Source organism: Pezoporus occidentalis, unplaced genomic scaffold (assembly GCF_034315485.1).
Source record: "Pezoporus occidentalis ecotype Australia unplaced genomic scaffold, CSIRO_AGI_Poc_V1 ctg236, whole genome shotgun sequence".
Lineage (NCBI taxonomy): Eukaryota > Metazoa > Chordata > Aves > Psittaciformes > Psittacidae > Pezoporus > Pezoporus occidentalis.
The window spans coordinates 1,149,416-1,162,833 of NW_026914244.1; the positions used below are offsets into that span (position 1 = coordinate 1,149,416).

The 13,418-nt window shown below is 44.7% G+C and overlaps 1 protein-coding gene across 1 annotated transcript; it reads right to left on the bottom strand.

Moving 5' to 3' along the window:
* Positions 1–222: 222 nt before the first annotated feature.
* On the bottom strand, positions 223–13,198 carry LOC134165307 (acyl-CoA (8-3)-desaturase-like). Its single transcript, XM_062621953.1, has 12 exons — positions 12,985–13,198; positions 9,552–9,662; positions 7,893–8,090; positions 7,389–7,490; positions 7,090–7,218; positions 6,056–6,116; positions 4,245–4,321; positions 3,343–3,440; positions 2,689–2,785; positions 1,809–1,888; positions 1,246–1,371; positions 223–1,061 (listed from the first exon to the last, which is right to left on the bottom strand). Exons 1-12 carry the CDS (start codon positions 13,186–13,188, stop codon positions 1,010–1,012), a joined length of 1,335 nt encoding a protein of 444 aa, XP_062477937.1. The 5' UTR covers positions 13,189–13,198; the 3' UTR covers positions 223–1,009.
* Positions 13,199–13,418: the final 220 nt, after the last annotated feature.

The window sequence follows — 13,418 nt, forward strand, 5'->3', positions numbered from 1 at the left end:
GGGCCTATTTGGGTTTGAGTTACTATTAGGGTCAGGGCCTAAGAGTTAGTATTATGGTTAGGGCCATTACAGTTAGGGTTAGCTTAGTGTTAGGGCCTATTAGTATCAGGTTGAGGGTTAGGACCATTAGGGTTTGGGTTCAGACCTATTGTGTTTTGTGTCAGGCTCAATTACCCTGTGTTAGGGTCCATTTGGGTCTGTCAAAGTTAGAGGGCAGTGTGCTCTGTGATTTAAACTTTATTTCATGAGTTCATTAAGAAACATGACAAAACCCCATGGCAAACAGGGGCTCAGTCCCCTGTTGCCTAGACTGCTCTAGCATGTGAATCCACTTATTCACCACACTGGTCATAAGATTTCATAACTTTACAACCCACAACTCATACACCTATGAGCAAAATGTTCCCTAGCTGGCAGTGAGAGTGCTCCTCCTTCCTCCTCCATCACAGTGTGGGTGTTCCCTGGATCACACCAGGAAGCACGAAAGCCTCAGCAATCCAGCTGCTGTTGGATCTGCTTCAAAAGCTCTTTGGGTAAGCTGATGTTTTATATCTTCCTGGCCACTGCTATGTGGGAGCCCTAGTCAATGTGCATCTGCTTTGGACCCAGATTCTGGCTTAGCCAGTGCCTCACACTAACTCTGAAACCTTACTCTAAATTTAGCTGTTATTCTAATCCTTGTCTCAATACTAACCCTACAGCTAATTGACCTGCAGTGGTCTATGAGGGCCCTATGATGTGCACCATTGCTTTGTTAGTGCTTTGGGTTTGTCCAGGCATCACCTAGAAATATCTAAAAGGCGCTCCTAACATATCTGAACCAAAACACCAGGCAAAACCAGAAGCAAAATTCAATTAACTTCTTATCTATTGGAATCATATCCTTCAGTTCTTATCCATCTTTTTCTGCCATAGAGTCCCTTGTAGTCCCTGGTCCTCAGCTTGCTGGGAATGCAATGAAGTGGCAGGCTGTGAATGGTACCATCACCAAGTGGACACCATCATCTTCTTATTTGTGTAGGTAGGCATCAAGCCAGAGATCTCCTGAGCTCTTCAGGGAGCTGAGAGAAAGAGAAAGCACAGGAGGCCACATTATGCAGGGTTACTTAGGAGAATATTGGTGGGGACAGGGGAAATGAGGGTTTGTGTGTGTTGATTTGTGAGAGAACAAGACAATTCTTGTTCTTCGTATTCCAATCTCGCCTACATCCTCCTGCAATTCTTTGGCCTGTGTGTTGCACTTACTGGACGATGTCTGCAAAAGCTGTGAGCAATGGCTTGCATTGGTACTCGATGCCATGTTTGGCACACAAGGACTTCACCAGAGGAGCCACCTTCCAGTAGTTGTGTCTTGGCATTGTAGGAAACAGGCTGTGAACAGGAGACAGACAAAATCTCAAGCCCATTCTTCACCTGTGTATCTCAGTCTCTAGAGTAATAGCATAAGTAGTTAGTACAGGTAGGCTTAAACTACAGTGTCAGACTATAATCAGAGCGCTTTAGTATGTACATGTTCACTAATGCTTACAAGGTACTGCTCTGGATAGACCCTGTTGCTATCTATGATTTCATAGGTCCTGCCCATGTTCACTTTTCACTTGGCATTCTCGCCTTCCTAGTGAGGTCTAGTGAAGGTTTTGAGTTACATTGTGATCCTGTTTAGGGTTTTCAGCCTTTTAAAAGACAAAAGCATTGATGCCCCAGAACTCTTCATAGAATTCAGAGCAAAGAAGAACAGGGACAAGAAAAACAAGAAAAGAAAAATACTTAAAGAGGGAAGAAAATTCTCTTTTGGGGTGCATACTCACTGATGTTCAATCTGGAAGTTCAGATGCCCAGTAAACCAGTCATTGAATAGGGACTGCTCAACATTGCATGTGGCCTGGAGCTAGCAAAGAGGAAAGGAAAGCAAAGTCAGCACAGGTTGGTGACTGCAGCCTTTCTCTAAAGAGCACAATATGCTGTGCTACTCTGTTGTTTTCTCTCAGCCTACGCTGAGCTACCTCAAGCCGGGGCTCATAATCCTCCTTCAGCTTTGTGGATGCACATAAACATGTACATAGTCTATGTACATAGACTAACATGGACCATGGTAAGAGTAGGAGTTGGCTCTGTGCTCCTGTAAGTGCATGTGAACAGTCAGAAGTTCCTCCTGGGTCTTCTCAAACCTATGTCTGCAGAAAAAGCAGAGATGGCAGAGTACTTCTGTGTGGTCAGACTGCTCTGCTGGACTCCAGTAAGTCTCTCTGCAAAGAGGGGACACCACACTACTATTCTACTAGTGTAATTGCTCTTGCAAGAGCAGGAGACAAACTTCCATCTCCATGTAAGGGGAAAAGGTCCAAGACGGAATGATGCAGTAAGTGAGGAGATGGGTATATTTAGGGGATGGAATCATAGAACAGTTTGGGTTGGAAGGGACCTTAGAGATTACCTAGTTCCATTCCCCCTGCCATGAGCATGGACACCTTAATAGAGCTGGGACCTAGCTTTGATTTTTAGATTGCCTATGAACATCTCATTGCTATCCTATTTACTGTTACCATAGCTGAATACCATTATACTACTAACCTTCACTTCCCACTTCCTAACAGGTTTTCACCTTTAGTGCAGTAGAGAACTTGCTCGTCTTGTGGTTAGAATTTGTACCTGTATGGTCACAACTCTTAAGAATGGAAAATGTTTTACCTGAGTAGACATCCAGTCCAAATTCTTGTCATAGTAAATATCCATAGGGATATGGTTCATCTGTGAAACCCAGACAAACCAGCTGCTCTCCATCATCCTGTGCAGTCAGACAAATGGCCAGAATTCAGTAATAGGTAAGCAAGTCAGTGATGAGCCACTGAAATAACACCACAACCAGACTTACAAACACATAGCTGAATGTCAGCCTTGCTAATCCAGCACCTGGAAGCACTTCCAAAACCTGGAAGTTTCATACTTCCTTATGAAACCCATGATTATTTAATATGGTTTGTTATAAAACTGTCGGAGCCTGGTATTCATCTTGTTTTATCTGTAGCCAAGGACCACACTGATTAAAATCAGTAAAATGCTCCAAGTGGAGAAGAGCATAGTGTCCATTTAAGCCAATGCTGCTGGAGCACTTGCAAGCCCAGACTAAGCTGTTTCTGTTAAATGATCTCTTTCTCTAACCAGCAGCAGACCCAACACCCAAAGCACTGAATTACTTTATAGTATTTAACAGCACTCAGTGAAGTCTCTTTGCTCCAGAGCCAATGCGATGACATAAGACTTGAACTGGCAGAGAAAGGCAGGCAAGCACAGATGGAAAGAATATATAGAGGAAGGCTGAAGAACTTTCTAAAGAGAGATTACCTGAATATAAAATAATATGCCACAAGACTCTTTATTTCTAGTAATGATCCATAAATAAAAAAGAATCTGATGTAGAAAGTCATCATCCAGGCCAAGTCCTACCAAAAGCAGACCCAACAAGAGAATCATTATAAATTACATTTGCTTAAATCTTTTTCTAAGCTTCATGTTCTATGTACCAGAGAACAATCTACATTTAGCTTTTGTAAGTTTTTGCTGAATTGAATCAGCAAAACTAGAACTGGAGCAATCCAAGTTAACACAAGATGATAGTACTCACAGCTTCCTATAACATAGATGAATGTGAGGATTTACAGCTGGTAATCTACATTGATATAATAGTGAATGACTATGCATTCAGAAACATGAGTTGACTTGTCTCAAATCATTGCCCAGGTCTCCACAGTGAGCTAAGTCCTGGACCACCAATGATCTCATTGTGGCTGGAGTTTGCTGTCTTCCTGCATGCATAACATGCACAAGAGAAGGAAGAACAAAGCAGTAATTCTGGCTGCCTGCATAGGAAATAATGCTAAGTATATGCATACTGCTTACAAATCAAGGACAACAGTTCCTATAAATCCATATCCTCCTGTTTCTTACCACTGTGGACCTTCCAATTTGCTTCCCAAACTAAAGGGTACACTCCATCGTTCTGCAAATGAGTACAAGCCAAAACAGCCGTTTGTTTTCTGGACCCTATGTTTGAGCTGGGGAATATAATGGTGTAGCAGAAAGCATGCAGAGGCACTGACAAACCTCAAACTGACCTGTCCTGTTAGGCTTAACTGAACGGCACACAGCAGGGGCTGAGCTCCGGGCAGAAGCTAGCTCTATGTTCAGAGGAAAGGTTGAAGGCCCGCAGTTGACCCCTTCTTGGTTGCACAAGCAGCAATACTCACCACCCAGTACCTTTTTGTGTATGCGATGTAAAACGTGTGGTAGTGGAAGTAGGTGGGAAACAGGAGTGGAGGCAGAGCTGTAAGGGAGAACTCATTGTCACTGGTAATGTCATGGACTGAGTGAGAGATAAACTGGAAGCAAAGGATCCTTCAATGGTTACTCAATATGGAGAATATCCCAAGAAGTTTTAGGGCTATGGAATTTTCTGGATGACACCGGTATGCATCACTGCAGGGCATCCGTGAGCAATATGGGAGCCTGCTGACCTCAAGAGGTAAAACGGAGGTAAGACAAGAAACTCTCTGAAGCTTGACTGAGGACAGCTCCTGCTCTTCAGCAGGACAGCCTGCTGCTGCTGTCACCTCTCAGTACGTTGCCTTCTGTTTCCTCATGGAGAAAGGCTATGCCCACTGCTTCTTTCAGAAGAGTGAAAACAAAAAGGAGCGTGTAGAACCCTGAGAAATAAGGAGGACAAGACCCCAGAAACTTAATAATCCTTCTGAGCATCACAGCAAATCACTTTGCAAGAGAGCAACTGGCTGATACTGGCCAGGATGCTACATCAGTATCTCTAGGTCTGTCCATTAATCTGATGGTGATTACAAACCTAAGATTTCGTTTTAGGGTTTTAACTGAGGGACAGCCACAGAGGAGTAGTTTGAGAAGTGGCTTCCCAAAGGTGATTTGGCTCCCCATTTGTTACTTAAAGCAGAGGAGCAATAGGAGTACATATAAAATCCTCCCATGGATTTTAGGTTGTGGGAACTCAAATGCAAACTCAACCTTCCAAGTGGACATCTCACTTGTACTTTAAAAAAAAACCAACCCCACAGACGATTATCTAAATTTGAATACCACTGATTACAATGTCATACCACATCTTCCAGACCCACCATGGAAGATGTGGAAGATCTGGGATAGGATCACCATCCTTAATTAGGCATCTCTGAATTGTACATCTGAGCTATGCACAACTGAACTAACCCTGGTAGATCTGTTTAGTGACCTGAGAGAAAAGCCACTGTTGGAGTGAGTTCCTGCCATCTTCAGAGATCAAGGGCAAAACCAGGTTGCATGAATCACACCTTGGAAGTGCCCGTTTCTGCTGGGTTTTATGGTTTGAAGTCACACTGTCCGCTTTCCAGGCAAGCATCCTGAGACTTCAGGCTATTCTGGAGAGTTGCAAGGGGTGACTTTGCCTTGTCCCGTGTTGAAATTGCACTGCTTTGCCAAAGGAATAAAAGCTTCACCAAGATGGGAAGAAGAGGCCAGGGGTGAGCCTAGAGATCAGGCACTGACAGTGAAGAAACTGTGAGTGTTTGCTTTCACTAGCCATGTACTACCCAGCTCACACCAACAGTCCCTGCAGCCCTCATCTCACTCTCCCAAGTAACTTCCTTAGTTACTGCATTAAGAGTCTTTCTCATTTTCTCTGTCCAAATAGATGCAAAGCACCACAGTTTTAAGATGATCCCACTACTTTTTCTACCCTGGAACAAACTTAAGCTATTTGGTTAGGAATTCTCAAACCAAATCAATGGGTTTCCAATCAGGAAGGGCACAGAAACATGATGTCATGTAGGTCATTGAGGCTGGAAAGCAGCTCAGGATCTCAGAAGAGCAGCAGCTATACTTTGGTTAGACCAGGTTACTCAGGTTTTTAATCAATTCAGGTCTTCAGTTCCTCCAAAAATTAGATGGAAATTGATTATTATGATCCTTGATGGGGACACCTCAGTCCTGCTCAAATCCTGCAGGTAAAAAGACATTGATACCCCTCATTGTATTGCAGGAGAATGAAGATACTCACTGATGAAGAAGTATTTGTGTTGGTGATTGTATGGCATGTATTTTTTCTTTTTGATCCCAAGCTGTGGAAAGAAACAGCAAAACTGTTAGAGTGGAAGCCAAGCAAACTGCACAGGTAACCTGCTGGGTTCCATTCTTTCTTCCCCAGAGGCACTCTTCTTGCACACTTCCACAGCCCTCATTCCTATCGTCTCCCTCTTTGTACCTGTTCTGTTAGCTTACACACATACCTTTACCATAAACTCTCATTCCATTAAAGTAAGGCTTACAGCTTTGTAAAGTCCTTCAGAGATAAACTGTTAAGCAAGCACCAGGTTTTTTTCTCCAGAAAGAGAAAATAAGTGATTGCCAAAAAGTAGTTCCAAATATGTTTATGACAAGTCAGAACAGAGCAACCCATAAGGAACTCCTATATTGGTATGTGGTAGGAAGGAAACTGCTGTGAAAGATACAACTATTGACTAGGCTGGAAGAGAATGATGCACTAAAAACTATACCAGAACCTTTCATCCATAGATAGCGTGATCTGTAAGTCATGATAAAAAAGTATCTTGGTGGTGGATAGAGGGAGTTTTAACAGGTGGATTTCCTTGGGTTTGTGTTCTTACCATGTTCTACTTCATTTTGTAAAATATTAGATATTTCAAGGCTAAGTTGTATGATTAGTCAAAAATAGTCATATGTATTTTTCCTCTTGCCCCTACTTTCTTCTCTGATTCTGTACATTTGAGTGACAGTTTCATGATGATAAAGGCCACTGAGTTGTTCTACCAGGTCATTAAGGTGCTATAACCATTAACAGTCTTTTTGTTGATGGATTTTCCACCCTATATGAGGCATGTTCATCATGTCTCATTTATTTGCAACTACTTGTCAGCTGTTCAAGAAATCTTTAAAGGCCCTTATGTGAAAGCAATCTCTTTCCAGAGCCTGTCATCACATCTTAGTTTTAGATCTTTATGGCACAGATTTTCGTTGACCAGGGAGTTCTTCCCATCTCCTGGTACATGAGTGCACACACACACATACACTGACCTCCACAGATAACTTCTTCCCCAAAGTAAACAGGAAAGGGTGCATATCAATATCAGGGTCTTTCTGGAAGCAGTTGGGTTTGGCATGGTGCTGGGAGTGCAGGAGAGTCCACCATTTGGCTGATGCCCCCTGTTTTAGTGAAGAACAAAGTGTGAAGAGAGCAATGCCTTCAGAGCCAGCTTTCCTCCCATCCCGCTCCTTCACTCAATGCTGAGCTCCCTGTCCTCCAGAGTCTTCAGAACCCACACTTTTATGGGAAAGCCATCAAATCTAAGTAGTAGTAGTAATCAGGTACTTACGATTAAGTGGCACATCACAAACTTATGCAGCAAGTGGTTCCACTTGGTTGCCCTGAATACTGAAAGATGTCCTAAATCATGTTGCAACCATGAAGCCTGGACCTGGAAGAGGGAAAAGAAAACATTGGGAGGGGAGAAAAACAAGGAATTGAGATCAGGACAGTTCCACACCCATCCTTTGCTTTGAAATACTGAGATCTATCGCTCAGACATTGCTCCAAAGTCACAATTGGAAAGGAACTATGAAATCCTGATACTCTTAAGGCTTCCCCCCAAATACATCTTGCTGAAAGAATCTCAGACTAGGTTTAATGGCAGCTCCCCACATGCAGAATTCCTTCTTTACATCATCTGTATACACGTGCCATATAGTGGTTGTCTTCTTATGGCGAAGAAGTATGTCAAGTAAGGAAACGGAGGACTAGATGACTGCAATAGTAGTATGCGTATGAAAGCTGGTGCAAGTCAAGTCCATGTGCCTGTGCTATGAACGTAGTTGCTTACCTGGGAAATGGTCAGTACCACCAGAGAGCCAACAAAGGGCATGAAGGATGTTCCAAAGTAGAAGAGGATGAGCCAAGCAGCGGTATCCAACAGGAGGATGTGAGTGAGGAGCAGGAAGAAGAAGAGTTGATTTGGCTCCAGAAGTCCCATTTTCTCAACAGTAGCACGCAATTCACGGAAGTCTTTCACCAGCATTTCCTGTGGGGAGCACCAGTGTTACATGTTCTCTGTTTCTAGTGTATAGCACTACTGCAATGGAGGGGAGCAAGGGCAAAGGATCTGGGCTTGCACATTAGTAAGCTTTATCATTGCTCTCCTACAGCTTCCCTGTGTCTACAAAGAGCAGAGTAGCAAGAGGCAGCCATCTCAGGGCACAATGTCTGTACCCCAGACTCCTAAGACTGTATCTTTGGTGCTTCCTCCATCATCTTCTTGGCAGGTAGCATAGGGCTCAAATGGAAGCTGTGCCGAGTGGAAGTTGTACTGCATGTGCCTTAACATAGCATGCCACCTTGTGGTAGCTCTTTTGGATGAAGTTATTCCAGTTCTGGACCAGTTCCAGTAGATGAATGTATGTCTTCACTTTACCCTTCCCGAGATTAACAGGGTCTGTATGAAAATGACATTTACAGCCCAGCTGGCCTCAGGCTGGTGAGCACCAAGGAAGAAGAAAGGAGCACAGCAAAGGTGCTTGATCAACCCATCTTTGTCTTTGCCAGCTCTGCAGATGCTTCCCAAGCCTAATTCCGGTCTCCGTACAGCCCAACCCACAAACCAGCTTGTTACCTTGCTTTCCCAGTCACTTTGGGTTTCCGTGGAGCAAGGTACACACAAGCCCTGGTGCAGTCCAGCTATGGAATTGAGAAATAGGCAGGACGTGGCCAAGGTAAGAGGGTTTATGAGGTTCCCACCTACATAGGAAGTGTGGCCGTGCCATCCTGGGACAGGCAGACTGCTCTGAATTGTGTTTCTGATGTCTGACTTACATCCTCCTTCACTGTACAGTGTGGGGCTATGCAAAGGAAAAGGCAGGGCAGGCTATAAGGAATAGGGAAAACAAATAGTCTTGGATAGCAGGAAACAACAAGAACCATACAGCCCAGGGAATATTTGTACTCCAAGACTATTCCTGTTCTGTTGTCTGTGCCTCTCTCATGAAGTTTTCTCACGTTGCTGTCAACAGTGCTTCTGTGAATGATTATTCTGGGAATGGCCTTGGGACAGCTACAAGAGGGCTGTCCAAAACAGCAATGCCAATACAGCCTGTGAAACATCATTCAGGGCTAAAACACTCTACCTGCAGTCTCTCCCTACAGATACCTACAAGAAAGGGAGTTGAACATTTACTATCAGCTAGAAAGAATTACTCAAATTTTGATCAAAGCAAGGGGAAGAAAAGGGGATAGCTGTGATTTCCATGAGAGCAAAACAAGGCTCTGTTATTCACATAGAGTTGCTGTGATAATTAAAAATCATTTTCAGGAATCCCATTTGCACCCACATAATGTGGATTTAGACTAATACGCATGTATTGTTTCTGAGCAGTAACACAAAAGTGAAGAACCTGGCTCCCATTGCTCCAGGAGCTATGCTGATACAGAAGAGCAAGGTCTCTCCTCAGAATATTTCCCTTTATCTGATTTACAAAGATAGACTTACATTCTTAGTGGGCTCAATACTGGGTTGATCTGGGGCCAGCTCCCCGATCTGCAGTGGCTTCAAGTGCTTGCTCACCAGCGCCTTGTCAACATGGAAGGCTACAAAGGCATCCTGCAATGCACGAGAGAAAAGGAAGAGGTAAGAAAATCAAATTCCCTGTTAATAATTTCAGTCTGTTGTGCATAGAAAGACATTCACTGTGGAGGAACCACAACAGCAGAGAGGACTCTTTGACCTTTACCTCCTCAAGCTTTGGTTGACATTTTACTTCTCATGTTTATCCTATGCTCTTAAATGAGATCTTATTTCAGGTGGCAAATGGAAGAGGTCTGACTTCCACTACTGCAATAACTACAGGTATGCAATCTCCAGAGAACAAAATTGAATTCAACTCCATTGTATGCCTAAAGCACAATCTAATTCCCTTGTCTTTCTTCTTTCCCCTCTTCGCAACCCCAATATTAGCGACTTTTCCATCTTCCTTGTCATACAGGTGGCCAAAAGACTTTTCATATCAGTGTACCTGAATAATCAGTTGTTGTGCAACTAGTCAAAAGAGAAAATTGCCCTTTAAATCTGAATACTTAAAAGGAAAAAGTGGTTCCTCTTATTCACTGGGTAGAGAACTCCCAGATTAACTAAGACCGGAAGCAGTTCATCGAGGACCAAGTGATACCAGAGAACTTTCTCTAGTGCTTGGGAGTATTCAGAAGGAAATGAATGCAAGGACCTAATACATAAGCACAGGCCTGGTGTTGCTAATCTCTCCTGAAGATGCAACCATGACAAAGCAGTGGTGACAGCTTCCAGGCAGGGCTGAGGGCAGAAAGGACAGGATGCAAAAAAGCAGAGGAGACAACAGGGCATGAAGGGGGCAGCTGGAGCCCTGAAGCACAGCTGAGATTGAGCTGAGCTGCGAGTTCAGTCTGTAGGAAAGGAATCATGGAATGATTTGGGTTGGAAGGGACCCTAAACCACGTCCAGCTCCAACCCCTGCCACAGGCAGGGATGCCTTCCACTAAAGCAGGGTGCTCCAAGCCCCATCCAACCTGGCCTCAAACACTTCCAGGGATGGGGCAGCCACAGCTTCCCTGTGCCAGAGCCTCAGCACCCTCACAGGGAAGATTTCCTAATGTCTAGTCCAAATCTCCCTTAAGATTCTCCAACAATGGAAAATTGCTTTTGTACATCCACGCCTTTAACCTGTTGATCTGCTTGCATGGCATCTTCCATTCAACTCAGCGTAGTCATCCTGAACAGACTGGAATCAGTGCTTCACTGCATTCCAGCCCCAGAGTTACTCTGGGCAAATGGTTGTGTGATAAAATGAAGTTGTTTCTCACATCTCTGAGTAAACTGCTGTAGAATTTCTGTCCTCTGCTCCAAAAGTACTCAGGTTTGGGCAACTACATGGCTGACAGTGAAGCATATATGTAACATACAGTGCACACAAACACAACACCGATGAATCTAAAGAACCAGCAAATACTTTCTCTGCAAAATGATCTACCTGCTTATTTCATAATGTGGCAACACCAGATGTTTTTACAGGCTTGAAGATTCAACCAAATTTTCCAAATGCAGTCCAAAATTCCAGTCTCAAGATTGTTGTTCCTGTTTCCTAAGTCACCTCAGTCCTCATTCCACAACTAACCCTGCTCTTCTGCCCTTTGTGAGAAAACACAGCACCACCACCACAAAAAGCAGCAATAAAAGGACTCCTCTGCACAGTTTTGTTACACTTAGTGTTACTAACGTGGCATTAATTATACTCAGTTTTCCATTCCTCATATTCTTCTTACTGAGAGCCTTCTGTGTATTCCACCCTCTTCTAACTTATCTTTTGGTGATATTTGGTCTTGATAAAATTTACCAAAGCTAAGATAATTTCTTAAGATTTTTAGAATATAAGTGCAAAAAAACCTAAGCAATTGACCTGTTCCAAGATGTACAGACCTCAATAAGGTCTTAAGGATTTTCTTATTCAATGCTTTCTTCAGTTCTTTTTGTCTCTGCCTCCCAAACTGACTAAAGAGCTTGTTGGATTCACACTGTCTCATGAAGCTAATCTTATAACGAGGAGGAGTTTCTTACTTCACCTACAATATCCTGGCTATATTCCTGCAGCAACTCAGCGTGGATATAACCACCTGGGAGCAAAGTAAACCCCCTCCCTATTAATGCCATTTACAGCCCTTAACCTGGAGATAAATCACATATGCTTAAGAAAGAGCCATACCCCAGCATTTTTCCACTGTGGTGCACAGCTTATTTAAGGTGCTGCATACTTATGTGTGAAGGCAGTGGAGTTGGTGTCAAACAAAAGCAGCTGAAGCCTTGCAGGGCTTAATGATTTGGACATGGGACCAACTTATAAGGACCAGTTCAGATCCCAGAAACAAAATATCTGTGTTTTCCAAGTTCTAGGGGGCAAAACTGAAAGAAGTCTGACAGTACTAACAAGAGAAATGAATGATGGAATATACAGAATGCAAAGTGCAACTAAAGGTGTCCCTGCCCATGGCAGGGGCTTGGAACTGAATGCTATTTATGGTCCCTTCTACCCCAAACCAGTCTGGGATTCTAATACAGAGTCTGAAATTTAAGCTTAGTGCACTGATTATTACATCCATAAGCCTCAAACATCCTGTATATATGAAGGATCAGGGAACTATTTGTCTTGGGTTTTTCCTTTTACAATAGACACCAAGGCAGCAATCGCATTTGTCACATCTTTGTGTAGATGTTAATTTACCACCATTTTCCACCCTTCCTGCATGCACCCGAAGGCAAGAACTCCAGGGAACCAGCTGAACGTTTTGATGTGAGTTTACCACAAGGTTCCACGGCAACAAAACACCAGTCAGGCCAGGAAACACGATGAGCAGAAGTCCTTTCACCCACGCACTGACTCCCCAGCAGCTGGACACTTGTAACTGGCCAATCCTTTTGATTTTGTTCATCTCCAGGCTCAGAAGGACCACATACTGTGCCTACAGAAACTTCTCTGGAATTCTGCTTGGGAAAGCATCATGTCTGATTTCCCTCCAAGTTAAGCCGGGTGGCATTTTGGAGGGATGCTTTCCCTAAAGGAATGCTTCTGGAAGCAGCTACTTTTGCCACAGGGCTGATTTATCCTGGCTGTAAGCAGTCCCTGGAATTCACAGTAGGTGCAGAAGCAAGATCAGGAGATAAAGAGTAATCCTGAAGGCTTGAGCTGGATAAACAGCTACAGTCCCACTGCAAAGCCTCTTCGTTTGCCATTTGTCATAGGATGAGGCTGGGAAGCTTCCACTTCAAAGCCTAGGGGTACAAAGCGACGCTGCATACCCCTAGACCCTGCTCCATGCCCTAAATCCCACCGGAGTCACCTCCCACGGTGCCGGCCGGGTACCGGCGCCCTCCACCCCGCATCTCCGAGCGCGGCCCTCACCGTGGCGTCCTGCCCGGCGTGGCTACAGATGAGACGGGCCCCTCCCGGGTGCCTCCAGCAGAAGCGGCTGATGTCGTACACCTTCCTCTCGATCACCAGCCATCGCTCCTTCGGCCCCGGCCCGCGGCCGTTCCGCTCCCCGATCTCCTCCCAGGTGAAGCGCCGCAACGCCGGCGCCGCAGCGGGGTCCCCGGGCAGCGCCATCCTCTTTTCCTCCTCCCGTCCCGCTCCCCATCCATATAATGGTGGGGCACGCCCGGCCTCCGCCCTCTTCCCGCCCCATCCCGGCATTCCGGGAAAAGAGAAGGGCTGCGGGGAGAGCCCCTGCAGCATCCGCGCCTGCCCCCCCCCCCGCCACCAAACTGCTCCTTCACAGCTCCAGCGTAACCCCAGCTTGCACAGAGTAGCAGCTACTACAGGTAAGGGGTATCCGA